The 26464-nt window shown below is 38.4% G+C and overlaps 4 protein-coding genes across 7 annotated transcripts; 3 read left to right on the top strand and 1 right to left on the bottom strand.

Moving 5' to 3' along the window:
• The first annotated feature begins 1843 nt into the window (after positions 1-1843).
• LOC104740830 (nuclear speckle RNA-binding protein B) lies at positions 1844-4081 on the top strand. 4 transcript variants are annotated; one of them, XM_010461536.3, is made up of 6 exons: positions 1844-2197; positions 2520-2662; positions 2755-3028; positions 3131-3192; positions 3288-3369; positions 3585-4081. In XM_010461536.3, exons 1-6 carry the CDS (start codon positions 2098-2100, stop codon positions 3683-3685), a joined length of 762 nt encoding a protein of 253 aa, XP_010459838.2. In that variant the 5' UTR covers positions 1844-2097; the 3' UTR covers positions 3686-4081. The 4 variants fall into 4 exon arrangements, 2 of the variants coding, with proteins under 2 accessions (XP_010459838.2, XP_087341528.1); XM_087485402.1 differs by having other exon boundaries at positions 3131-3198; XR_015580445.1 differs by having other exon boundaries at positions 1878-2197; positions 2755-2967.
• Positions 4082-12735: 8654 nt separating this feature from the next.
• Positions 12736-14184, top strand: EXT3 (extensin 3). Its single transcript, XM_010461535.3, has 2 exons — positions 12736-13768; positions 13884-14184. Exon 1 carries the CDS (start codon positions 12795-12797, stop codon positions 13752-13754), a length of 960 nt encoding a protein of 319 aa, XP_010459837.2. The 5' UTR covers positions 12736-12794; the 3' UTR covers positions 13755-13768; positions 13884-14184.
• Positions 14185-15923: 1739 nt separating this feature from the next.
• On the top strand, positions 15924-16364 carry LOC147927997 (uncharacterized). Its single transcript, XM_087485969.1, has 2 exons — positions 15924-16057; positions 16163-16364. Exons 1-2 carry the CDS (start codon positions 15924-15926, stop codon positions 16362-16364), a joined length of 336 nt encoding a protein of 111 aa, XP_087342095.1.
• A 6873-nt stretch (positions 16365-23237) lies between these two features.
• Positions 23238-25226, bottom strand: LOC147927996 (uncharacterized). Its single transcript, XM_087485968.1, has 2 exons — positions 25140-25226; positions 23238-25046 (listed from the first exon to the last, which is right to left on the bottom strand). The coding sequence occupies exons 1-2, from the start codon at positions 25224-25226 to the stop codon at positions 23238-23240; spliced, it is 1896 nt and encodes a 631-aa protein (XP_087342094.1).
• Positions 25227-26464: the final 1238 nt, after the last annotated feature.

Genomic DNA, 26464 nt, shown 5'->3' with positions numbered 1-26464 from the left:
GTAAGTCCGATATATTTTTGGATCAAAAAAATGCGAAGGTACAAGCATGAGAGGTACGCGTACTTTGATATATGGTTCTCAATCATGCATACGATGAGAAATTATCGCAATTCTTGATCCAAAAGTATATTGGATTGAATCTTATTATCAACTATCAACTATACTTGTGGAGTCTGGAGAACGACTGACCTGACTCTCCTTTTTATAGAAGACACCAAGAAAACCCTAGATAGATTAAGAAATCATGGAGAAAACGACATATTCCCCCACAAACTTAGTTACTTTATCGTATTTATACACAAAACTTTGAGTTACACAAAACTTTGAGTTGTGCTTATACCTACATGGACCTAACAAAAATTTGAATTTCTTACACGAACAATCTAAAATCGGTGAAAACCCACAAATCGATAAAAAAACGGAGACAAAAATACCTCTATTGCATGGATTCGAACCTGGGCACTCTTGTACAGATAACATTACACATAACTAATTGAGCCAATCGACATATTTATCAATTCACCCGAGACGTTTATATATATATATTCTGTACTACGTAAAAATAATCTTTTTGCATTCTCTTCTCCCATCTTCAACAGGAGCAATACGACGGACGGACGGAGCTTCTTCATATGATACCCAAAAATCAGATCAATCCATCAATTGAAAAATATTTTTTTTCTGTCCTCAACCCAACTTCTTAAGGTTCCGAATCTGCCTATACAACCAAGGTAAAAGAAATCGATCAAAAGAGAAACTGTTGAATCAAATCAAATTGTAAAAAAAAAAAAAAACTGTTAAAAGGCGAGAAATTGAACAAAGTTTCATATATTCGTACTGAGATCACAGAAAAGACTGGAGAAGAGAAAGAACGAAGAGAAAAGGCTTTTGTTACTTCTAATATATCGTCTTATATCTAAAACTCCGAAGATAATACCAAAGAAGTTGTAAAGCCTCAGTTGGTTCGGCGTATGGTCAAGTGTATGGAAGACCCAGGTTCGAGCCTAGATATAGGCATTTTTCTCAGGTTTTTGTGTTTTTAAAAAATTGAAACGACATCGTTTAGATATAGATATATTACGTGGCATCTTAAACTGCAAACGAAGCATCCTAGTCAGTATTTGTTAACGGAACAGTAACACCGTTTATCGATTTGTGGATTTTCACCAGTTTTGCATTGTTCGTGTAAGAAATTCAAATTTTTGTTAAGTTCATGTAGCTCTAAGCACAACTCAAAGTTTTGGGTATGAATACAATAAAGCAACTAAGTTTGTGGGGGGGGGGGGATTATGCCGTTTTCCCGGAAATCATGTCCCTTAATTAGGATCTCTTACCAAATCCCACTAAATTATTCGACAAATAAATCTTTTACAAAAATAAAATATCTCTCATTCCAAATTCTCATCACTTTCCATGATCCGGATGTGCCATAAAACTAACACAAAAGTCGGAGAGTGATTTTTTTATTTCAGAAGATACACACATTGAATGTTGTTGGAATATATGTTTGGTATAATAGTCCAACTTTGGTCGTGTTATTAGGTTGATTAGTATTTCATTCATATTCAGAAATCGGAAGAAAACGAAGATAGTTGTCAAGTGTGATAGGATTGATCTTGTTGATTCAACATTTTGGATCAATGTTGCATTGAAGAGAGTTTGGGTTTGAATGGGTATAAACTTGAAGAAACTGTGACAGAGAAAAAAGAAGAGACAAGACATGTATGTGTTCAGGTCCAGCTCAGTAACAATTTATGAATTTTGATAAGCATGGGCCAATGGATTAATATGAGTTTACAGGCCCGTTAAATTAGCGCGAGAAGATAGATCGGGTTTTATTAAAAACGGGTCGGGTCACTTAGATTCGGATCATTCACTTCTTCTTCTCCGAAAGCGAAAGAACCAGAAAAAAACTTCGAAACTGAAATTGAAATTAAGAAAATTCCGATCTGTAGAAGAAGGAAGCAAGAAGCTGAGGAGAGTTTTGATCGATTCGGACCTAGTATACTGCGATCAAAAGCCCTAATTTTTGAAATCAGGGATTCCCTTAATTTAAGTCTTGTGATTTCTCGATTTGTTTTGTTTCCGTCGCCGTCAATGGCAGATGGGTACTGGAACCAGAAGCAGAGACAGTACCAGCCTCCAATTTCGTCGACCCATCACAGTGGTCCTCCGAAACGTCCCCGTTCTGACTTCGGTAAGCTCAAATCCAGTTCTGTGATTTTACATGTTAGAACTTCAAGGAGCTGTTTTTATAATTTGGATTCGTATCTCTTTAAGGTTCTTCGTGTTAGTGGGCATTTTTGTGCTGATACTCATGTAGACATTGAACACACTTCTCACCTCAATATTGCCTCTTTGCCTTTGACAGCAAAATCTCTTCTTTTTTACTAAAAGGTTGAGTTGTGTGTATGAGCTGCCTTTGTATCCTGTGTACTCTATGTTTCTGTTTATAGGTTAGTCATATGTTTGGAAGTTTGAGTTTTGAGTTTGAATTTGTCTTGTTATTCTCCTTGTAGAAGGTCCACCACCGTCTGTGATGCGTTCAGGCCATGACAGGCACAGCTATTTGTCACGGAATGAGGAGGATCGAGGTATCCCTCATTCTGTGACGGATACTAGAACGATTGGATCAGCTTATGACCGGTACCTGCAGAGTATGGTAGAATCCTTGATCCACTTATTTTAATGTCTGGGCTCTTTTTCGTTCTTCTTTTCATGTGAAAACTGAAACCTTTTTCCCCTGTTTTGTAGCAAACGCCTTCTGTGCCATCTGAGGAAGCTGATCCATATAATGGTGTTGGCATGGGAAGACCAGGGGGTAACAATATGATGCCTGGTCCAACTATGGGTGGGCGTAGTGGCCTTTTGCCTTCAGATTTTAGGCCAAATGGTCGAGATATGGGTCATGGTCAGTTGGATTCAGTTGGTAGGCCGAGCCGCAAACTGCAGTCTCTACCTCATGATGTATCCAACACTCTATATGTTGAAGGACTTCCTTCTAATTGCTCAAGAAGAGAAGTGTCCCGTATCCTATCTAATGACTCATTACAGAAGTTCTTAATACCAATATTGATGTCGTTACTTAAAAGAATGCTTGAGCTGTTCACTGTCCTTAATTAAAGTCTAGATATATTTCGGCCTTTCGTGGGATATAGGGAAGTGAGACTTGTGACCAAAGATTCAAAACACGTAAGAGTAAGATTCATTGGTTTCAACTTGAAGCATCATTGAAACAGTTGGTCCCAAAATTTCATTAATATTGACTTTTAAGGGGTTTTATGCAGAGGAATGGAGATCCTATTGTTCTTTGTTTTGTTGATTTTGAAAGCCCTGCATGTGCAGCAACTGCACTCAGCGCCTTGCAAGGTAACTGTGATGCTCTCTACTTAGGGGACTACAAATAATTAGTCCAACACATATTGTGTTTGTTTTGCATTTGTTTCTGGATAAGTGGATACTACTATCTATATCTCAGTTATAAACGCTATGCAAAATCATATACTGCATCAAAGTTTGATGTTGTCCTGATGCAAGACAACACTCGTCCTCTGGTTTAACTGATGCAACTATATGTTTGACAGACTATCGAATGGATGAAGACGAACCTGATTCCAAGATTTTGCGGCTACAATTTTCCAGAAACCCAGGTCCAAGACCAGGACAACGTGGAGGAAGGAGGTGATTAGTAAGTGACATTTGAGGTACAGTAACCAAATGGTAACTTATTGTTTCGCGCTTTTATCGTCCCTCCTGCAACTAGATTATTCTCTCACTCGAAGCAATAGAGATGTATGGAGAGACACAAGAGTCTAGCAGATGAGGTGATTAAACCTTAAGTCCTCTTTTTTTTTTTTTTTTTTTTTTTTTCATCTCCTGGATAGATTTAGTGCATGATCTTATCAATGCCCATCTATCAAAGCCTGTTTATTTATTACAGTCATTTCCTTTGTATGTGGGAATTATACGGATTAGGATTTCGATAGTGTTTACTCAAAAGATTATGTAGTTGTATTTGTTCATTACTTCCATAACAATATTGTGATAGAATCTCATATTACTCTTCTTTTTTAAACTACCATGATTCTGAGTGTTTTGTTTTGTCTTTATGTTAAATGTTTGTTAATACTTACTAGTTCATACATAGCTTTGATTTGGATTGTTTGTTTAACTGCCTATATATTGTCTAGACCGCTAAACCGTTAGGCTGTCTAGATTACTTAGACGTTTATTCAAACAGTGAAAATTTCATTTCCAATCAAATTCATCGTTTAAAATATAGTCGCTAGAGTGGGGATTTACCTATATGTGTACTCGTTAGAAACTACAAAGAAAAAGTTACTATCTTCTAGAGCTTTTAGTTGCTTTAAAATTAGTTTCCTCATAATAAAATATACAATATTTCATAAAGTTACAACTTTATATCTAGGATGTTAAAGGTTATACTAGTACTACTTAATCAACTAGCAAATCAGTTAAGAAATTTTGTGAAAAAAGGTAAGAGATCAGTTACACTACAATTTATTTGTTTGACCAAACTAGTTAAAGACAGAGATGGGATCGGCCATGGATAGAGAAAGGTGGGTATATTCGATATCCAAAGAGAGCAGATGCTTTTTTTCGCGTCCGGCTTTAGATTTTATTTTTAGCTTTTCTGTTCATGTTAAATCAAGAAACTTCATGATTCTGTCCACGTTTAATAAGTTAGCAAATGTACATATCAATCTTTTCATCTTTTGTTTTATCCAATCTTTTACCAAGCACCTAGACTGCGACTTTTGAGACAAGATTTGAATTCGTAAAATGAACTGATTACATTGCACATGTCTTAGTAGCATTATTGGTATTGGGTAAAGCCGTAAAGCCTTTTTTAACAAAAGGAAAAAAAAAGTAAATAGGGTAAAGAAGACAAAGTACGTCCTCTATAATGTCAAAAAAAGAGAGAGTATGTCCTCTTTACACTATTCAGACAAAACGTGCTAATTGTAATTATGTTTAAAATAGCTATAGAACAGTACTATAATACGTTACTCGTATCATGAAAATTTGTATATATATCTATAAGAAATCAAGTTTTTGCACAAGTGGAAATAACATACAAGAGAGTTAGGATGAAAAGTAGATGATAAGAATAGTTAATGGTGAACATGAGAAGTAGTAACCAGTTGCCCCTATGTCATTTTTTACTGCAAAAAATCTGAAAAGAAATAAACAAATACTGTGAATAAAAATAAAATAATACATTGGTATATTGTCCCCTAGCAAGGTATAATTTTTTTGAGCCACTGGTTTGGAAATGTCTCTTAATTAATTGAGAGGTGGCTTTACATAATTGGGATATTATGCTAATAATTGAGAAGTGGCTTTGAATATATAGTTTGTACTTTGTAGTTTAAATCTAATGTAATGGTTTTTTTTCCTCAACAATGTACATAATGCTTTTAGTCACTGGTTTGGAACAGTATGTTAAATTATTGAGAGGTGGCTTTAAATAATTGATTCTCTACCATGATAATAATTTAGTGATTAGATTTAAGATATTCTTGGCTCAAACAAAGACTAATGTTACGAGACTAATCGGATTATCAATAATGATTTTAGGAAAAAGTGACAAGTTGTTAAACAAAAATTAGATTAGTACATATACGAATGAGAACATGGATCAAGTGGATCTAAGAGTTTCTGTTCTACATTACCTAATCAAAACATTACTATATTAATTCAAGTATGGTTAGATATAAATCAATTACAGATTATAGTCTTACACTGGAAAACCCCCTCTTAACTACTTTCTTCACTGTGTTTGTGTGGGCATGCTTGTATTTTTAGAACTCTCCTGGAAACAATGACATATTCGTTTGTCATATTGTGATTTTTTTATTTTCTAAATATAGTGATGAATATCTAGTTTATCAATTACCATAACGAATTACAGTAAAACCTCTATAAATTAATAAGGTTGGGACCACGATATTTTATTAATTTAGAGAGGTTTTAATTTATCTATAAACTAATAAAATACTAATTTATGAAGAAATTTTTTTATTTCAATAATTTTGAATATTTTCAATTAAAACTAAGATATTTTTGTTATAATTCACATTTTTATAGAATTTTCTTAATTTATAATTTCGATTATCGTAATATTATTAATGTCAATAGTTTAGTAGATTATCCAGGCGAAAATGATAAATGTTTAGAAATTCAGAGTTTAGAAGAAATTGTTGTTACTATCTTTAATGATAAGTCTGAAAAGATATTGCAGTATCTTTAGAACCATTTATACGTAAAGAAGCAACTATCGCGTGTAGGACGCTCCATAATTTTTGGATGCTATTTGAAAAAAACAACACAAAATTTTGATGCAACTAGAAAGATTATAGATGAGCTCTAACCAGAATGCAAATTCAAGAATAGTCAAACACCAACAGTGCCATATTTCAGATATATATATATATATATATATATATTTTTAGTTTATATCATTATTAATTTATGATATTGATGAGACCATATTTTTACATAGGATTTCAAAAAAAAATATTATCTTATTATTTTATTGAATTGTGTCATTTTTACACTGGCCCAACTCGGGACTGGAAAATTTTATTAATTTATAGCGAGTATTAATTTAAAGAGTATGAATTTATTGAGGTTCTACTGTAGTTTGTTATAACTAAAGGAATGGTCAATTTACACAGAGCATAAAATTATGAAACAATTAACAAATAAAACAGGATTAGAGAGAATCAAATCATGACGCTAGGGAAGCGATCATATTGTGAAAAAACATTGACCTGAGTTTTGAATTACACATGATTATTTGTTATACAATTTGTTTTGGTCATTCTGATATACAAATTGTACGAGTCGAGAGTATTGCACAATTTGAATAAATAACGCATGTATCATGTATGTACGTGTTACTATTGATTTACTGCTATTGATATTTCTTTATACAAAACGATCGACGAAATAATTTATTACCCTAGCATTTTCTTGTGCATTGACGGACCACCTTCCCCTGTCAGGTTCACAGTTCATACTGTATCGGACCTGACTAGTGACTACTTTACTAGCAAAAGACAAATCTAGATGAAATTTTAAAAGTAAATGTTTGTTATACTTCTTTGTCTCTTTCTTGTAAGTAAATTTTTATTTATTGAAATATCAATACCGTGAACAAAACTTGTGGTCAAATGGTGATAATCGTGGATGCTAGATCTCCTACTGTAAATTCTTGAAAAGTAGAAGATGGTGTCACCATGTGGGTTCGGAGCTTGGGGAAGCATGTTTGCTATTGTTGATACGAAAGATCAAAGATTTCTCGTATGTTGTTAAGGTTTAGTGCACATATATAACGACCAAGATGGAATTAAGTGTTACTGTTCTTTTACCCGCCAGAAAAAAATTGTTACTGATGTCACCATTTTTTAATGTTTATTTTAGTTTCCATTTCCAAAAAATAAAAATAAGTTTTTTTTTTCTCGACAAAGATAAAAAATAAAATAATTAATAGACCATTTGTAACACAATTGTTTCATATCTTCTTTTGTTTTCACTGATAACGTTTTTTTTGTTTCTTTTGTTAAAAGACTCGCAATTAATAACATATTTTCTCGTAATACACTTGATCATATATTACTTTTAATGAAACACACTTGAAATTTCGTATAAGAGATATTTGTATTGAAGATAGTCATATATGTATATCCTCGTAATAGTGAAGTGTTCAAGACATAATTTGTATTGTGTCGGTAGAATATTTCGAAGATATTTTCTACTTCTACTAAAAACTACTATTTTACCATTGACTTTTCAAAGTGTCCATATGACGCTATGTAATACCTCCATGAAACAAGAAAAATGGAGCTAAATTATTTTAAAATAGAGAAACTAATTTATATCATTTTGTATTCTGATGTCCAAATATGTATATATTTTCTAATTGAATCAATTTACCAAAGAAAATTAAACTGGAAAATACGTACTATATTAGCCAAGCCTGGTCACATAAACCAATAAAATCAACAAACTTCTCTTTACGCTTTCATAAAGGACTAAATATTATTTCAATTGTAGATAAAAAAAAAACAGTTTTTAAAAGTAATTCTCCTTGGCAAATGTAATGAATAACTACTAAAAAAGATGAATAATTTAATATAGAATCAATCTTACTGTGAATAGTTTGTCGGTATAAAATCTAACTAATTAATTATCAAAATTCTTATAAACAATCCATTAAATTAATATATACTACGTACGTATGTAATAGAGTAGGGATGGGCAAAAAAACCGAAATCCAAAAAACCGAACCGAACCAAACCGAAATAAATGGTTTGGCTTGGTTATGGTTAAGTTTAAAAATTTGTTTGGTTTTTATTTTAATTAACCATTTAGTTTAGGTTTGGTCTGGTTATAAACCGTAAAACCGAATGGTTTTTTTGGTTTTTTATAAAAATTTTAGATAATTAGATATAACTAATTTCTTCAACTTATAAATTTATATTGTATAACAATATTAATAATTTTTTTCTTTATTGGGCTTATAATTATTGATCTTCAAGTTTTTTTTTTGGTTTTCTTTTTCAATAGCCTTTAGTTTTTTAAAGTTTAAATTTCAATTAAGTATTTGGGTTTACAAAACTATATTTGGATTTTATTTTTTTGAATTATGTTTAGATTTTACTTTTATGCTTATTTTTTAGTTATTTATCAACTATCTATTTTTTTAAGTATGGAATAACCGTTAAAAACCGGGATTAAACCGAAACCAAACCAAACCGTTATACGTATGGTTTTTATATGGTTTCATTTTGAGTAAACCGAAAAAACCGTAAACCGAAAAAACCGAACCGTAACCAAACCGAATTACATATGGTTTCTATATGGTTCAATTTTTATAAAACCAAAAAAACTGAACCGAAACCAAACCGAAAAACCGAACGCCCACCCTTAAACAGAGGGATATAAATTGTTTATTTTAATTGGTTTAGCAAGATCATGAATCCTGCGTCTCTTTTTTTTGTTTTACTCATATAAATATTTGTCAACAAAATTAGGAGGAGATTAGACTTTTTGCATGGGATTTGGCTTATAAGTCATGTGCATCATCAATGTATTAGATTAGAAAAAACAAAGTACGTCTATTTCTGAAAACGAAAAAAAAGAGTTGCGAACTATTTCAGTTACGTTGTTGTGTAGCACTTGTGTTCCGTCATATTAGTCTAAACGTGAATTAATCTAAGTTGATATTTGTTTAATCAGGATCATATTATATATCTTCGATAACCAATATCACCAACCGCTAATCTCAGATCTAGCTAGAATACTAGATTAGGGTTTTTTTCTGTTTCTGTTCCAACAAGTTTGGTAGTCTCAACTATGCATTTTTAGGTCTCACATGGGAAGTTCGAATCTGAAAGACTCTTGCTAACGTATGATAGATACGTCCGTAGTTTAAACACTTTCAGTTTCTCTTTCTTTTTTGGGGGAAAAAACAGTTTCAGTTAAACAAAAATATATGCTCTGTTTATATATTTCTGTTCTTACAAATCAAATAAGCCTCAATTTTTTTTTTTCAAACTTTTATAGGCCGTAATTGTGTATTCTTCTCTTAGTAATATATACTAATATTATATAATTTTTCTTTGCTAAAGGGTCTTCTTTCCCTAATTATTTATTCTTAGCAAAAATCTTAACTTGAATTATGTTAATTAAATTTACAAGAGTTAGTTTTTTACTAATTATAATCCTTTGTGAAATTTACAGCCGAAGTTTTACCAATCATCAGCATATTCTAAAAATTGTAAAACCTTGTGAAATTTACAGTCGAACTAAGTTAATTAACTAATCGTATATGTTAATATTACTAATCGTAGATTGTTCTGTAGTACGTATTTGAAAAGACATATTGATCATAGACTGCATATTGGGACACATTCGGCGACCCGACAAAACTGTGTCTTACGACAAATTACGATTATGTACGTGTTTCCAAGAAATGGTCACAAAATATCTTTATTATAGATTAGGTTAAACAAAATTATCGACGTGTAGTCTTTCTTTTTCAATTCATCTGAAAGTGATGAGGGATTTTTAAAAATTATTTTCGTAAATATATATTAGCAAACTTACACGTAGCTAGTAGCTTAAGGGTCGCATATGTTTAGAAAATTCATATCGAGCAACGAGGCCATGTTGCTTATTACTCATGAGTCATGAATCTATCATGCAATCACAGTATCGCATATTTCTTATATACAAGTTTTTTTTTGTCGTCAATCGAGTCTATTAGATTGAATATATCAATGATTTGTTTTGTTCCCAAACAAATGTATGGTAAGTCAGTGATGGTTTCAAGTATCAACTTATATCATACCATGTACAAAATTATTTACCACAAAAGTAATATATGAAAGTTTTAGATCTCGAAAATTACTTGAGAATTTGACTCACATTAATTTATATTCTGCTCAAAATGTTATATTTCGTGTGTTAAGAAATAATACTCATGCTGGGAATGGGATAACATTTTCTTAGTTAAAGATTTTAACTTGTCAAAATAATTATATAGCAGAAGAAAATTCGAATTTGTCAAAAAAAAAAAAAAAACTTCCAAGAAAAGGAAAAAGAAAATTCGAATTTCCCTAAGAAGCTATAATCTATAACACGTACAAATTTTGCTAATTTGATTTAAGTAATAAGCGCATAAAAATCTATCTAATCAATATCGCAGAATCTTTAAGTTCTTGATTGGGATCTAGCCAAATTGGCTAAGCCATTGTGTGTAACAATACTACTTCAAAGCATCTTTCGACTTTCGAGGGTGATCAGATATAAGCTATGTTTTACCAAAGGAATCTAAAGATATGTAATTATGTAAATATTATCAACAAAGGTAAACTAACTAGTCGTGTTACTATATTACAAATGGCCAAAGCAGTATATGACGGTGAATATTCTTGCAATTTCTTGACGTCTCAACAAGAAAGTCAGCTTTCAAGAATATGTAAAAAAATAATGCGAAGTTGTTAATTTGTCCTAATCCAGCTGGTTACTTATCCATTTCGATGAAAATAAATAAACTTTCATCGTCTAAATTGTACCTTGACTCTTGACTAAGCTTCTTTTATTGATTTATTTCATTATTTGTTTATTTTGATATAAGGTGAACATTTTCATCATCCTCATATCCGATCAGAAAAGACCGGTCGTGATAATTAAGACTTCTACCTTACTAATTTTTTTTTCTCTTGCACAAAATTGACAGCACTATATAATTAAGAAATACTTAGAGAAGACAAGAAACGTGTTATAAAGTTAAACAAAGAAAATATGTGAGGCCAAAAACTCCAAATCGAAAATGGAAGAATCACTCTCACGGTGGCAGTGTCACCGTCAGGAAGCGATATATTCTGGTGTATGATGGACCACCTTCCCTCTTATGTTCCTTCTACATTTCACACTCGGCCGCCTTGAGTCAACGCGTTCATATGCTTTTCTATACCTCCCTAAAAAATACTTTATTTTGTTTGATGAAAATGTATTGATTAGAAAATTAATCGTTATATATATATATAGTCTGTTGTTGAAGAAGAAAGATATACGGGACTATAACACCGGATTCATAAGATAAGTTTTATATTGGCAATTGGATTGCATACATTTTGTAATCAAAGTGTAAGCATCTTTGACCAGTAAGAAGTAGGTGAGATCGAAAATAAGTTGTTTAGCTACATTTAGCTGTTTCTGATTATTGCCATTGGTCTATATATTCATCTCTCATCTATGAAAATAGATGTGGCTGGTCTATTGCCGAAAATCACTTATGCATTATTTAGGCAGATCATACTCAAACTCTCGGGTGTAAACTAAATTGGGGAAAATAGAACTTGAACATATAAAAATCAACTTCCATTGGGTATGTACTCAAAATGAATCTTGCAAAGGCTTTATCTAAAGCATTATAGGTTCAAACATATTATATTCGTTTCCCATTATTCATACGGACCTGTGTATATATGGAGCCAAAAAGAAGAAATCAGAGGAAAAAAGCTAGGATGCATGTACTTTTAACAAGAAAATGAAAAAAAGATGCATGTAACCAAACAAGAAATCAATTAAAGCGAAAGAGAATGTAAATGACTCTTTGGTAAGTAAAAACACAGGTTTGGACCATTTTATGACATTAGTTTCGCTGGTTCTAGCTCGACGTACAAATGATGGATCGAATATCCAAAAACCTCTTATATACGAACACATAAGACGGGTTTTGTAGAATTCAATCTCTTTACACTGAAAATTTTAATAAACAGAAAAGTAAAGTATATTTCATGTGTGGCTAGAGTAGAAATGGTTCTCTCATGTTTTCCCTTTTAACTTATTAATTTTCTTGCTTTTGTGACATAGTATTAGTATTGTTCTCAAAGTGATGTTTTGCCCCAGAAAACGGTATATAGTAAATCAAGATTTTAGTAAACAAACGTTAGATCTAAATGTTATACTAATAAGAAAGTCACGAGATTCGATACGTTGTTCGAACATGGAGAACATGTCAATCATCGACGGCTGACGAAAAAATATTAATAATGTTTTTAGTCGGAGAGACCAACAAACACCAAAAATATTCAATATGTTTTGGTGTATATAATTGATTGTACTTTTTACATGACGTAATTTTATTGTTTTACAACGAGGGTTTTATGTCAAAGTGAAAAAGGTGAAATTGAAAAGGCTATTTAAAGGGTGTGAAGGGAAGACACTAATTGCACAAACCAAAAACAAAACAACCAATGGGGTCTCCAATGGCCTCTTTAGTGGCAACTTTGCTTGTCTTAACAATCTCTCTCACCTTTGTGTCTCAATCAACCGCTAACTATTTCTATTCTTCTCCTCCACCACCGGTTAAGCACTACTCACCTCCTCCGGTTAAGCACTACTCACCTCCTCCAGTTTACCACTCGCCACTGCCACCCAAGAAGCACTACGTGTACAAATCCCCTCCTCCTCCGGTTAAGCACTACTCGCCCCCACCGGTTTACCACTCGCCACCGCCACCCAAGAAGCACTACGTGTACAAATCCCCTCCTCCTCCGGTTAAGCACTACTCTCCGCCCCCGGTTTACCACTCTCCACCCCCACCAAAGAAACACTACGTGTACAAGTCTCCTCCTCCTCCGGTTAAGCACTACTCTCCCCCACCCGTTTACCACTCACTGCCACCCCCCAAGAAACATTACGTATACAAGTCTCTTCCTCCTCCGGTTAAGCACTACTCCCCCCCTCCGGTTTACCATTCCCCACCCCCACCTAAAAAGCATTACGTCTACAAATCTCCACCACCACCGGTGAAGCACTACTCTCCGCCCCCGGTTTACCATTCCCCACCACCACCAAAGAAGCACTGCGTCTACAAGTCTCCTCCTCCTCCAGTTAAGCACTACTCTCCTCCTCCGGTTTACCATTCCCCACCCCCACCAAAGAAACACTACGTTTACAAATCTCCGCCACCACCAGTGAAGCACTACTCTCTTCCCCCAGTTTACCATTCCCCGCCCCCACCCAAGAAGCATTACGTTTACAAATCTCCACCGCCACCGGTTAAGCACTACTCTCCTCCCCCGGTTTACCATTCCCCACCACCACCAAAGAAACACTACGTATACAAGTCCCCTCCTCCTCCGGTTAAGCACTACTCTCCTCCACACCATCCTTACCTCTACAAATCTCCTCCTCCTCCATACCACTATTAGAATTCTCTATCACGGTAAATACTCTCTCAATAGTACATACATTTACACATCTCGCTAACTCAACAAATAAGAGCTTATGTTGATGCATGCATGTCACTCATAATATTATATACGTTATATACTCTGCAGGAGAACACGATGTACACAAGAAGAAAAAGACAAGACGAAGCCATTACTGGTGATTGTAATAAGAGAAAGAAAAGATGAAAGATAAAGAATCCAAGCAGAGAAATCTTTCTCATCATTTTCGAAGTATTTTTAGAGTTTTATTGTAATAATATGGAACATGTGTCTGTTGATCAATCAGTGGTACATGCATGCAATCAGTAGTCACACATATATGTTTGTAAGTTTAATTACGTCTTGTGTCTTTCTGATTTTTTTTATGTGCAAGTTTGCTTTGTCCCAATAATAAAAGATATTTTCTTAATTAAAAGTAGTTAATATAATAATAAGTCTCGAAATGCCCCATTTTCATATAGAACAAATACATTTTTTTAATAACAAAAATAAATTTTATAGTTCTTCCAATTATCATGCATGTACGCATGCTTACTAATTACTTGAGGGTTCCAATTTTAAGAAATCGGCCACCATATTGTACAAACACTACTTTAGTTTACTTTCATGAAACAAACATTGTTTCTTGTACATACATATATGTTAGAGAGTATTGATAGTGTATAGAATTTGTTACAAATTTAGTTAGCGTGGTTTGTTACCTTCAACTCGTATTAATACAACATCATCATGTATATTCACTATAAGAAATGGGATCGACGATTAATCAAAATCACACAGTGATTCCGACTGCACTAGTCAATCTATGAATTAATTAGTACGATATCTGTTATTTCATCTTGATATATATATATATATATATATATATCGCTCCGTTAGTACATACATGTATTGATAATATTGTATAGTCAGTGGGTACGTATATATTAATTGCTATGTATAATTGTATTGGGTTAGATTATGTCATAATTCTCAGACAATAAGATGAAAATGGTGTAGTCAGAATCATCAGCCATTGAAAAGTAACGGATCAACAAATAACTCGTCTACGAACTTGAACTGGGACATTTTATCTAACGTTAAGTTGGATAATAAAAGTCACCTACTCACAGTCTAATCAAAAAGGTTAAGTTGGATAGTAAAAGATATGGCTATAAAATCAAATATTTTATATATATATATATACATATATATATATATCAACCAACCAAATAATGCTTTCATGAAGTCAATATTAGTGCATGGCTATCAAATCAAATCAAAATTTCCAATTTTTTTAAATTTTTTTGTTCTTTATTGTATATTCTTCCGTTTGTTTCTTTTCATTTTGTATTATTCTTCTTGGAAACCTTCTGTTTTTGCGCAAAAAAAAAAGGAAACCTACTGTTAAGCTGCCATCACTTTTTTTATTCTCTCCACTAGAGAGTCTCTCGACGACCCATTTGATAGCCTAATTTTTGTCACCTTCGTATATATTATTTTCGCCATATTCGTATCTCTTTTTCGTTTTGTTAATGTATCTATCTATATCATTTTGAGTCTTAAAGTCAATAACAGAACTAATATATTAAGCTCGAATATTTTACTTGAAATTTTGATATGTACCATGGTTGGTAGCCTCTTTCCGAAAGTGTAAAATATATACTATTTGGATGGTTACTAATCATGAAAACAGAACAATATCTACGGTATCACTATGAATCTCAAAGTGCTATTTTTTTTATACACAAAACAAAGATCATATGGTAGAGACTAGAGAGTAGTGATAGATTTTTACTTTATGACTAAAGACTACTCAATTGAAGATGAATGAATAAATGATGTCATGAGCCATGCTCGTAAGGGGAAATCCAAAGGCCCATTAAACTCAAATTATTTGAGTCTTTTACTAAAGTAGATATTATAGATTTTTAGTTTGGTTCACCCTATTATGTAGATGAAGATGTTCCGTACCAACGCTCGAGTATTATACTCAGCCAAGCCGAAGACAACTACGCTATCTGGAAACTTTATGTTACTCGTATCCTTCGACTCAAGAACCAATTTGCGTTCCTCGACGGATCACTTGAGAAACCGGACGCTTCCTCGCCGCTTTATAAACAATGGGTACGTTGCAACGCGTTAATTATGTGCTGGATGTGGGATTCGATGACGGAAGAACTTAGTAAACGTGTTACGTTTGATGAAACGGTGCATGAAATTTGGGAACATGTCCGACGCATATTCGTCCCGAACGTCGATTTGAAGATCTACCAGACTCGTCAGAAAATTGCGGAGCTGAGGCAAGGTGGCGACTCAGTATCGGACTATTTCCACAAAATGAGCTATGCTTGACTGGAGTTGTCGGAGTATGATCCTGTGAAAGAGTGTTCGTGCGGCGGTTGCAGTTGCGAGATCACTAAACGAGCAAAGGAGGCGAGAGACAAGGAGGCGCTTTACACTTTTCTGATGGGTTTAAACAAAGAACTCATCAAGGAATCAAAAATTAAGCTCAAGAAACCTCCTTCGTCTCTTAACGAAGCTTATAGTATAGTCAAACAAGCAGAATGGATGAGGAAGTGGAGCTGGCCTAGACGTATAAGAGGTTAACATTGAGAGATCTGAAACTTACTCCTCTGTAGAAACTAGGTTTCCACAATGAATTTGTTTGAGGGGGGAAACAAATTCACTCAAAAACTCTCTCAAAGAATCGGATTAAAACTAAGAACAAAAGAGGATTTAGATCTCTTGGGAAAGAAGTTATGTTCTTGCTCAAGAATAATGAGAAGATTAGGGTTTTTGTATTAATTGCTTGATAATTTACAAAAAGGGATGTCCCTATCTATATGTTTCTCTAGATTACAGAATATAGCTACTTTCCTAATGGATCAAACCAAGATTAGGAAAGTTTCTTCTTCCTTGTTAGGTTGGCCGCCGGGTGATCTAGGAAGTCGACTTCACATTCTTGGACCGGGCCTATAAGATCTTGTTGGGCCCTACTTTGAAGATCGAATTTGATCCTCTTCCCGAATTCTTTGGTTTAGCTAACCGATTTCAATTCATGGTTTAGACCGGTATGTTGGGGGTGCTGAATCCCGCACCAACAATTAGTCCCCCCAGTTCGGAGTATTCTTAGAGATTAATGTGAATATTCGAACTATAAAAAGGAAATATCCGATCTAAACTATATCGAAATTGAATTAATTTTACCCGGATTTCCGCGATTTTCGAGGTCTGATACTGATACGACGCGTGTTTCATACGTCGCGTCGGTTAGGTCGAAAGCCGAAAAATTGTATAGGTCATAATGACAACGCGTAGGGTTGCCGGCTCCAACACTCCTTTAAATACATCTCTTCCCTTCTTATATTCACTTTTCGCGACTTCTTCCACACTCTCCGGCAACTACCATGACTAGCATCCCGACTCCTATTTCATCGTCTGATACTGAGAGCGACCGGTTAACCCACCGCAACACTAGACGAAGATCGCCTAGATTGGCTAATTCAGAATCAATCGAAAGAGTCGTTAGGTCGGAGTCCGAGCTGCCTTCGAGTTCCAGATCTCATGGAGCTCTATCCTTCCAGATCCATCCTCCAATTAGCGGGAGAAATCGCAGTCGTCGCGGTAACACTGCGAGAGAATCAGATCTCCCGTCGAACGATTTAACCGAAGAAGAAACTCGCGCCGTCGAGAGAGGGGTCATGATTGAAGATATTCTTCCGATCTCAGACCATAATGGCAAGGTCGGAGGCGAGAAAACGCTTTCGAATATCAATAGCGTTCGCGAGATGCTGAATTCTTGCGGACTCAAAAACTGCGGCGCACACATCATTATTCCTGATGATCACCAACGCCCATGGAATCCGCCGAAAGGGTTCATTTGCTTATACAAGGATTATTTCACCCAATGCCGCTTATGGTTCCCTCTTCCAAACCAGCTAACCCGATATACTCATCGTCGCGGAATCCCGATTTGTCAGCTTACGCCTGGTAGCATTTGTAACTTCGTTGCCGCTCTTACTATTGCAGCCGTGGTTGGGGTATACGTTAGCGTTGAAGGCTTCGAAGAGATGAAAAATTTCAAAAGTTTAAAAGGCCAAGCCTGCTGGGTTGTGAATATGAAACCGACTCACAACTCTTTACCTGGCCCAAAGGTCAGCAATTTCAAGAAATGGGCAGTTTGGTATTTCTTCGTCCGAGTGAATGAACGTTCCTTCCAGAGTCCTCAATGTGGCAGATGGAGAGTGTGGAACAGTTCGCCCGGTATTAATTCACTCATCTTATCTTCAAGTCGAGAATACACGTTCTGACCTGATTTGGTTTTATCTTGATTTTGCAGATCGCCCTAACCCTGCGAACTCTCAAATGAGTCCAAACTAATCAAGAACGCGCTTTTCGCCAGATTTGACCATCGGTGGGATTGTATCACCCGTATCCGTGTTGAAAACGCGATGGGAAAGGCAAAAACTCATTTTGTCAGCTTTGCCAGCGAGCTAGGCCAGTCCTCCAATGCCCCCACAACGGTAATCGTCAATGCTTGCGGACTTCAGTCCGTCACTCCAGATCCTGAGCGGATGAGCGTGTATCTTGATCTAGAGCGTACTGAGGACGAAAATCCGGGAGATGACTTCCTTAACATCGAGAGGTTCGGAGACGACCAGGTAATTGACAACACCTGTCAGGATAATCCTCCCCTTTCTAATCCGCTTGTGGGCGAAATGCCGGAGGTCATCTCTAAACCAAGATATCCCCAAACTGAGCAACGCTGGCAAGAAGAATAAAAAGAAAGGGAATCGGAAACGCTCCGCAGAAGATGCCGAGCTCGAATCGCATGACCGCTTCCGGGTTAAACGAGCAAGCAAGCGAACTGACAAGTTCGCCTTTGATTATTTTGGAGAGAACCCCCTTGTTTGCAATAGAGCAGCCACCAGAGAATTCTGCAGGAACTTGACCCTGTCTCCAACCATGCTTCCGCCTGTGAGCAATCTCGAATACCGAGAGCAATTCCTTAATGCTGCTCAATCCGCACTCCAGGTAAAACTCAACTTTGTCCAACAGATCCATTCTCCTCGATTCCCGTCTGACCCTATGTTTTTCGTACTGCTCAGACTGTCGCGTATGTCAGCTCGCTGGCTATGATTTATGACAAGAGGGTCAAATCTGCGGCTGCCTCGGAGTCGGAGTTCGACAAAATGAAGGAGTGTTTAGAACGTCCCCGAGCTGCAGATAAGCTCAAAGAAGAGAAGATTCAAAAGCTGGAGAACTCACTTGCTGAGACGGAGGAAGCTTATCAAGGTCTTCAGTGGAGAATCGACGAGCTGGAATCCAGGGAGAGGACCCTCGAGACAGAAAAGTCCGAGCTGCTTTGAGAACTCGACGACCAAAAAGGGAAACTTGTCTCGGAAACAGCTCGACTCTGTCACGATCGATGGTGCAAAGTCGAGGGATATATGAAGAAAGCCCAATGCCGCTTAGATAAAGTGAAAGCCTTCCTGACCGAGCAGAGCCAAATCATACGACCCAAGGAGGATATTCTCAACCAAGCACATGGGGTTGCGGAGACCGTAAAATTCCTCTTAGAGAAAGGGGCAACGATTCCGAACGAGCTGGTCTCCAAGATTGAGGAAAGGAGACAAAATGCTTTTGAGGACGTTGAAGCCCCGGATGTGCTGGAGCTGGAGAATGGTGACCTGAACATGTCTCCAGATCAACTTGGCTTTGGACTTCCGTACTCAGGGACTCATGCTCCAGACTCTGTAAGAGATCCTCACGGATCGAATGCGGAGACTTTCCAAGCTGACTTCTCTGATGCTCCTCCGAACTAATCAACCTTATGTCGTTTAAGATAAAATATGTAATTGTTGAAGTTTACTGTTTTTGGTCTCCATCGAATTGCCTTCGTTTTTGGAATATTGCCCGTATCGTGGCTAAATGATTTTCCTTCTTTTTGGCTCAATTTCCTTAATACTTTGAAGGAAAGTCTCCTTTATAGCAAAAAAGGTTATCCTACTGAGAAGAAAAGCAAACTTTCCAAATCTGATACCTTAGATCTAAACCTAGGATTCAATATAAATATCCCAAATTTATCCCAAGTTATGCATAAATCATAACTTGAACAGACTTTGCAGAGACAATGGCAAGTTCTGTTGGCAGCACCAATCTTTGGACTAAAGTTGGGAATGATGTCCCAACGTTTTCAAACTCGGAAGCCATTGAAAGGGGGATGCCCTATTACCCGAACATTCGAATTCCGTGGATGTTAATGTTCCGTGTCAATCCGGAGACGAGATCGGATCTTGAAAATTTCTTTCGTTGTATCGAAGAGCGTCATACTGAATACCGCGAGCGGCTTGACGCAGTGGAACAAACGCGAGGTGACTTACTGTTCAAACTAAAATTGCTCGAATCTCATCCAAGATTCTGGATTGAAAACGGGCTTAGCAGGGTAGCGGATATGCCTCCTTGTTTGATCACGTACTGTAGCGCCTGCTATAACTCGGCGAACTCGACCTCGAGCAACCCAAGTTTCCCCCTGAGTGGTGAATTCACGCCGTCTGGTGTCAAACCGTTCTATATGAACAAGAAAGTCAACCACGTGGAAACTGCTGCAGCTCATGCTTTTGTTCGCAAAGTAAATTTCCTAACTCGCTTTCCTCTAGTTGATAGTCTGTTGCTGATATTTTGTTTATATTTGCTTTGCATATTGAAACAGCGCATCAGGAGCAAAGTCACCAACTCTACTATCATTGTCTGAAGAAGAATGAGACCGACAACCGTTTAGCTGTATTGGAAGCCAAGATTGCTACTTTGAAGGCGAAGAGTAGAAGAACCATCAATCGCCTTGACGAAGCTGAGCAGAAGATCAGGGCACTGGAATCCCGTCCCGATGAGTGGGAGAAAACAGGACTCCTACTCCTATGGCCCATGCCAAAACGTCTTAAGGTGGATTCCAGAAAGATTGTAACCGGGATTTCCCTAAGTTCAGGATAACTGATGTACTTTGCAATTTTAGCACTTTGAACTATTATTTTATGACCAATTGTCAAGTTAAGATAAATTTTGTTTGCAATAAAGTTTCATTATATTCGATAAATGTACAAGAAGCAGGACGTCTCCCAACTTATATCAAGTAATTTTCATATTTACGCTGTTTGTGAAAGCAACCCCTCTGGGCTCCGAAGAGATGGGTTTTGAAAGTGGGACATTTATCCCTAATAGAACGTGTTTGTCCAGAGAGCGAGATGCTGTGCTCGGCTTACCTCTTTTACTTTAGTTCGGAAGTCGGACTGCGAAATTATTCTTTGGATTCGGCTAACCATTCCGTCCGAACTAAAGGTCGGGTGCGAAATATATACTCTGGGTTCGGCTTACCCCTAAAAAGACAGACATCGGGTACAAAATAAATACTCTAGGTTCGGCTTATCCCTACTAATTAATAAAATCTGTTGGGACGCAGCGAAAAATCTGTTGCACTCTGATTGGTGAATCAATGGCGGTTGTTCGCGAAATTTCAATATAAATAGACGAAGGGTCGGATCCTCGGTAGACATTCGCAACCGCTTCAAAAAAAAAAAAAAAAGATGCCAGTTACTACTCGATCTACATGGTTAAGGAGGGCCCAGGAAAGGATAGCCGCCGCATCTGGCGGTCGGGATCCAAACTTACCGGATAACCCCCCTCTCAAGAAGCAGGAGAAACATCCCGACCTCGTGAGTTTGCTCCGAGCTCCGATACCGTCGACCCGGAGGTGTCTCCCTTACAACTGGAGCTCCGAGGGTATCGAGCTCATCGCAAAAGAATGGGCGCGTATATCAAGGCGATTCGCCCGAAGCTTGACCAGCTCCATGGACTCTACCGTTTGGAAGGGACCATTCAAGTTTTGGACGGGCTTATTGACGAAGGTTATGTCCTGGCGCAATGGCGTATGGATCGTCTACTTGCAGAGCACTCGGCGTGCAAAGAATGGGTTGATCGGATGAAGGTACCCGATCTACCGGAAAACGATCGCAAACCCCTGGGGGAAACTGCCTTCCCGTTCATAACAGACGTCTTGGCCTATCGAGTTTGTCTAAAGAGGTTGATCCAGTTCGTAAATTACTTGGAATCGACAGATCAGGCCTTCTGTAAACGCCATCTAGTCGAGGGCCCATGTGCCTTCATAGAAGACATGGTATCCAAAGGTTCCGGGTTACCGATTGAAAGGCTAGAAGCCTTGCAGCGGGAACAACAGATCTAGCGAACTGCAGTGGATAAACTGGCGGTGGAAAAACCGTTGGAGTCTGACCTATCCGGACCAGCTCCCATCCTGAGATTGCATGACCGTCCAAAACGCTAGAGGGCTTGCGGCAAAGTTTTTGGATCGGGTTTACCGACGGAGTGCGTGCCGCTTAGCGGTGTCCTTAGGACATTATTATGTTTATTATTATTATTTTTTTTGTGTGAAACTTTATATGTGCCGGACTGCCGAACTGAATGTAATCGACTCACATTCAATGGAAATTTCAACTATGTTTCTCTTTTTTTTTTTTTGTCAAGTTGTACTTTTATGCCGAACTGCCAAACTGAATGCAATTGACTCGCACATTCGATGGAGATCTCGACAAAAATAAACTTTATTGAAATTATGGCTGCATTCGTTCAATTTTTACCAAAAGATGAGGAATTGCCTATGTACCCTGAAACAGGGATCAAGCAAGTCGTATTTCATACTACATACGTAACATAGGTGGAGGTCGGGTTCCCGAAACCTCCTAAATAAGGTCGTAAAGGCGACTAATAGTAGTAACACTTCAAGTGTGCCGCGTTCCATGAGGTCCGGATCCGCTCTCCAGACATGGTCATAAGCTCGTAAACGCCAGGGCGAACTGCTTTGGATATAAGATATGGCCCTTCCCACCGAGCGCCGAGTTTACCGGCTTTGAGTTCTCAGGTATTCTCGTAAACTTCTCGTAGGACCAAGTCACCTTCGCTGAAACGCCGCTGACGAACAGTCTTATTATAATACCTAGTCGCCGCATCTTGATAATGTTGAATCCGAACTAAGGCCTGGTCATGTAATTCCTCAGCGACGTCGATATGATCGATTAGCATGTTGTCATGGAGATCAGAATTATCAACCATCATGGCTCGATGAAGTGTCGAGACACCGGCTTTGGCCGGGGCGAGCGCCTCAATCCCATAAGCCAGAGAGAAAGGGGAATGTCCTGTAGATCGTCGGGTGGTTGTTCGGTAGGACCACAGTACACCATCGAGGTGATCTGCCCATGCTCTTTTTCTCCGTCCGAGTCGTTTCTACAGTCCATCTACGATTGATTTGTTCATCGCCTTGATTTGACCGTTTCCTTGAGGATATTGGGGAGTTGACGTACTCAGACGAATTTGCCACTTACTCAAGAAACGCCTGGTGATGAGCGAGGTAAACTGCGTACCATTATTGGTGACGATCTCATAAGGAAGTCCGTGTCGGCATATGATGTTTTTTCATATGAAATTGGTCACGTCCAAAGATTGGACTTTAGTGAATGACTCTTCTTCCACCCATTTAGTGAAGTAATCGGTTAGTACAAGGACGAACTTCTTGGATCTCGACGGCGGGAGAGGTCCAACAAGATCCATTGCCCAACGCATGAAGGAGTACGGGGCCGTTACAGTACTTAGTAGTTCGGGAGGAACATGTCGCATTGGCCCATGACGCTGGCAGGCTTCACATTTCGCCGAAAAGGCCTTACAGTCGGCTACCATGTTTGGCCAGTATTGACCATCCTTCTTGATTTTCAAAGCAAGTGCCCGTCCACTGGAGTGATTACCACCCTCACCTTCGTGTACTTCCATCTTGATTCGTTCGGCCTCCTCGCGGCTAACGCATGTAAGGAATACTCCGGACGAACTGCGACGGTATAAGTTTCCATCCAAAAGGACGCATCTCGCGCTTCGAGCTTTTAAGCGCCGAGCAGCCCAACGATCTGGCGGGACGACCCCTTCAGAGATACACAGCTTAATCTCGATTTGCCAATCATCAGATGGCTTTGTAACATTTGTTAGGTCTTCTATCGGCTCGTCAACTTCTATTGGAACTGAATCGTCGTTGATAACGGTGACCAGGTTAGCTAGATCGATGCTGGGTGCATCAACGCACTCAACAGGAATCATGCGCCGCAAATCTGGATCCGGGCGATTTGCCAAGGATGCAAGAGCATCTGCCGATGTGTTCTCGCTTCGTGGAACTTTTGTCAGAGAAAAAGAAGTGAATTCCTCAGACAATGTCCGGACCAACTGACGGTATACACCCATTCGCTCGTTCTTTGCATCGAACTCTCCACTGAACTGACTGGCCAATAGCTGGGAATCACAGAAGACTTGCAGGTGTGTTCCTCCTAGTCCTCGTGCTAATCGAAGTCCTGCGAGAACGGCCTCGTATTCTGTCTCGTTATTGGATGCTTTGAAATTGAGCTTTAATGCTTGCTCAAGCACCCCGCTGCTGGGAGATCGGAGAATGAGTCCCACACCGGATCCCTGATGGGATGACAAACCGTCGATGAACATGGTCCAATGCTCTTCCCTAAGAGTTGGGTCTCCGAGCTCAGGAGAAAGCTCGGTAATTAAATCGGCTAGGACTTGTGACTTCAAGCTTGGTCGAGAGCGGTATTCGATATCGTACTCACTCAACTCGTACGCCCATTTTGCCATGCGTCCGGACTGAAGGGGTCTATGGAGGATAGTTCGGAGCGGCTGATCGGTAAACACGATGATGGAATGTGACTGAAAGTAAGGTCGAATTTTACGCGCTGCAGTGATCACAGCGAGAGCCAATTTTTCTAGCGTAGGATATCTTGACTCTGCGTCGTTGAGGGCTTTGCTAGTATAGGATATTGGTCTTTGATTGCCGCGGTCGTCTCGGACTAGCACGCCACTAACAGCCGAGCCAGAAACCGAAACGTAAAGGTATAACGTCTCGCTATTTTCCGGCTTGACTAGCACTGGTTGACTGGTCAAATATTCCTTCAATTGTCGAAAGGCGATCTCGTAAGCGTCGTCCCAATGAAAATCCTTGTTTTCCCGGAGGAACTGATAGAAAGGAAGGCATTTATCCGTTGATCGGGCGATGAAACAATTTAGAGCAGCGATCCGGCCAGTCAAGCGCTGCACTTCTCGTTTGTTAGTAGGGGACGGGAGGCCAAGTAAGGCTTCAATCTGTTTGGGGTTGGCTTCTATTCCTCGCTCAGTAATGATGTACCCTAGGAATTCGCCCGACGTGACTCCAAACGTGCACTTCGTTGGATTCAGTTTCATCTGGAATCGATCCAAAATGTCGAATCATTCAGAAAGATGCTGAATATGCTGCTCCGCGATTAAAGACTTGACCAACATGTCGTCGATATAGACCTCCATAGTTCGTCCGAGCAGATCGGCAAACATCATATTGACCAACCTTCGGTAGGTTGCCCCGGTGTTTTTCAATCCGAATGGCATAACTTTGAGCAATATGTTCTTCTATCTGTGATGAATGCCGTTTTTTCGCGATCCGTCGAACTCATGGCAATCTGATTGTATCCTGAGAAGGCGTCCCTGAATGAAAGCAATTGGTTCCCTATTGTGGCTTCGACGAGTCGGTCTATGTGCGGCAAAGGGAAGCTATCCTTAGGACACGCTTTGTTCAGATCGGTGAAATCCACACAGACTCTCCATTTTACGTTTTCTTTTTTACGAAGATCGGGTTGGCCAACCAATCACGATATTGGACCTCCATTATTTGATCTGCTTTGAGTAAACGCTCGACCTCGTCTTGGACTGCTCTTGCCCGATCTGGACCCAGACGCCTCCGTTTCTGTCTAACTGGTTTGAATGTTGGGTCGATATTGAGCTTGTGGCAGATGACGTCGGGGCTAATCCCGACCTTATCCTTCGTTGACCAAGCAAATGTGGAGGATCGAGATTGTAGGAAAGCGATGAGCTGTACCTTAATATGGTCTTCCAGTTCGGCCCCCACCCCGACAGTTTGTGATGGATCCGTAGGGTCGATTTTTGTTTGGATTATCCGACATTCCGGAGATTTGAGAAGGTCTCACTCCAGCTTATGGGGACCGAAGAGATGGTCCCTGCTCTGTAATTGCTATGCGTCCTGGTTTTTCCTTTAATTTTTTCCGATGATGGAGCAAGATCGGGCCATCCTCTGATCACCATACAACGTACAAATCTCGGTGCAATCTTCGGGCGGGCCTAGTCTCATAGTTATTCGGCCTCGGTAAGGGGAGTTAGCTCGCTCGGGGTTCTGTCCCCGTTGTCGCTTTGGAGGACCGGGTAGCTCGTTCTCTTGGGACATCTTTTCTTGACGGTCGGCGAATACTTGACTTGCTGGCTGTTGAATATTATTAGCAGGGCCGTTGTTTGTGTAACCTCGACCACCAGCTCCTGCGCCGCAGCCACCGTTGGATCGACCACCCCGCCAGCCTCCATGACGACCTCTCCCTCCTCGGGAACCTCGGGGTTGGAAAACGGCTTCCACTTCACCAGAAAGATATTTTCCATAGAGGTAGTTCTTCAAGTGCATGCACTCGTTTGTTGCATGGCCATATACCATATGGAAATCACAGTACAACTCCTTTGGTTCGAACGTCGGTTTGCTTTGGCCATCGGCTTCTGAAACCGCATGAACTATGCCCTTCTTTCGGTCCTGGGGGTCGTGATGCTTTCGGGGCTTGTGGTATTCC

Source organism: Camelina sativa, chromosome 14 (genome assembly GCF_030686135.1).
Source record: "Camelina sativa cultivar CO46 ecotype springtype chromosome 14, ASM3068613v1".
In the NCBI taxonomy this organism is placed as follows: Eukaryota; Viridiplantae; Streptophyta; class Magnoliopsida; order Brassicales; family Brassicaceae; genus Camelina; species Camelina sativa.
This window is presented reverse-complemented; position numbering and strand designations above follow the sequence as displayed.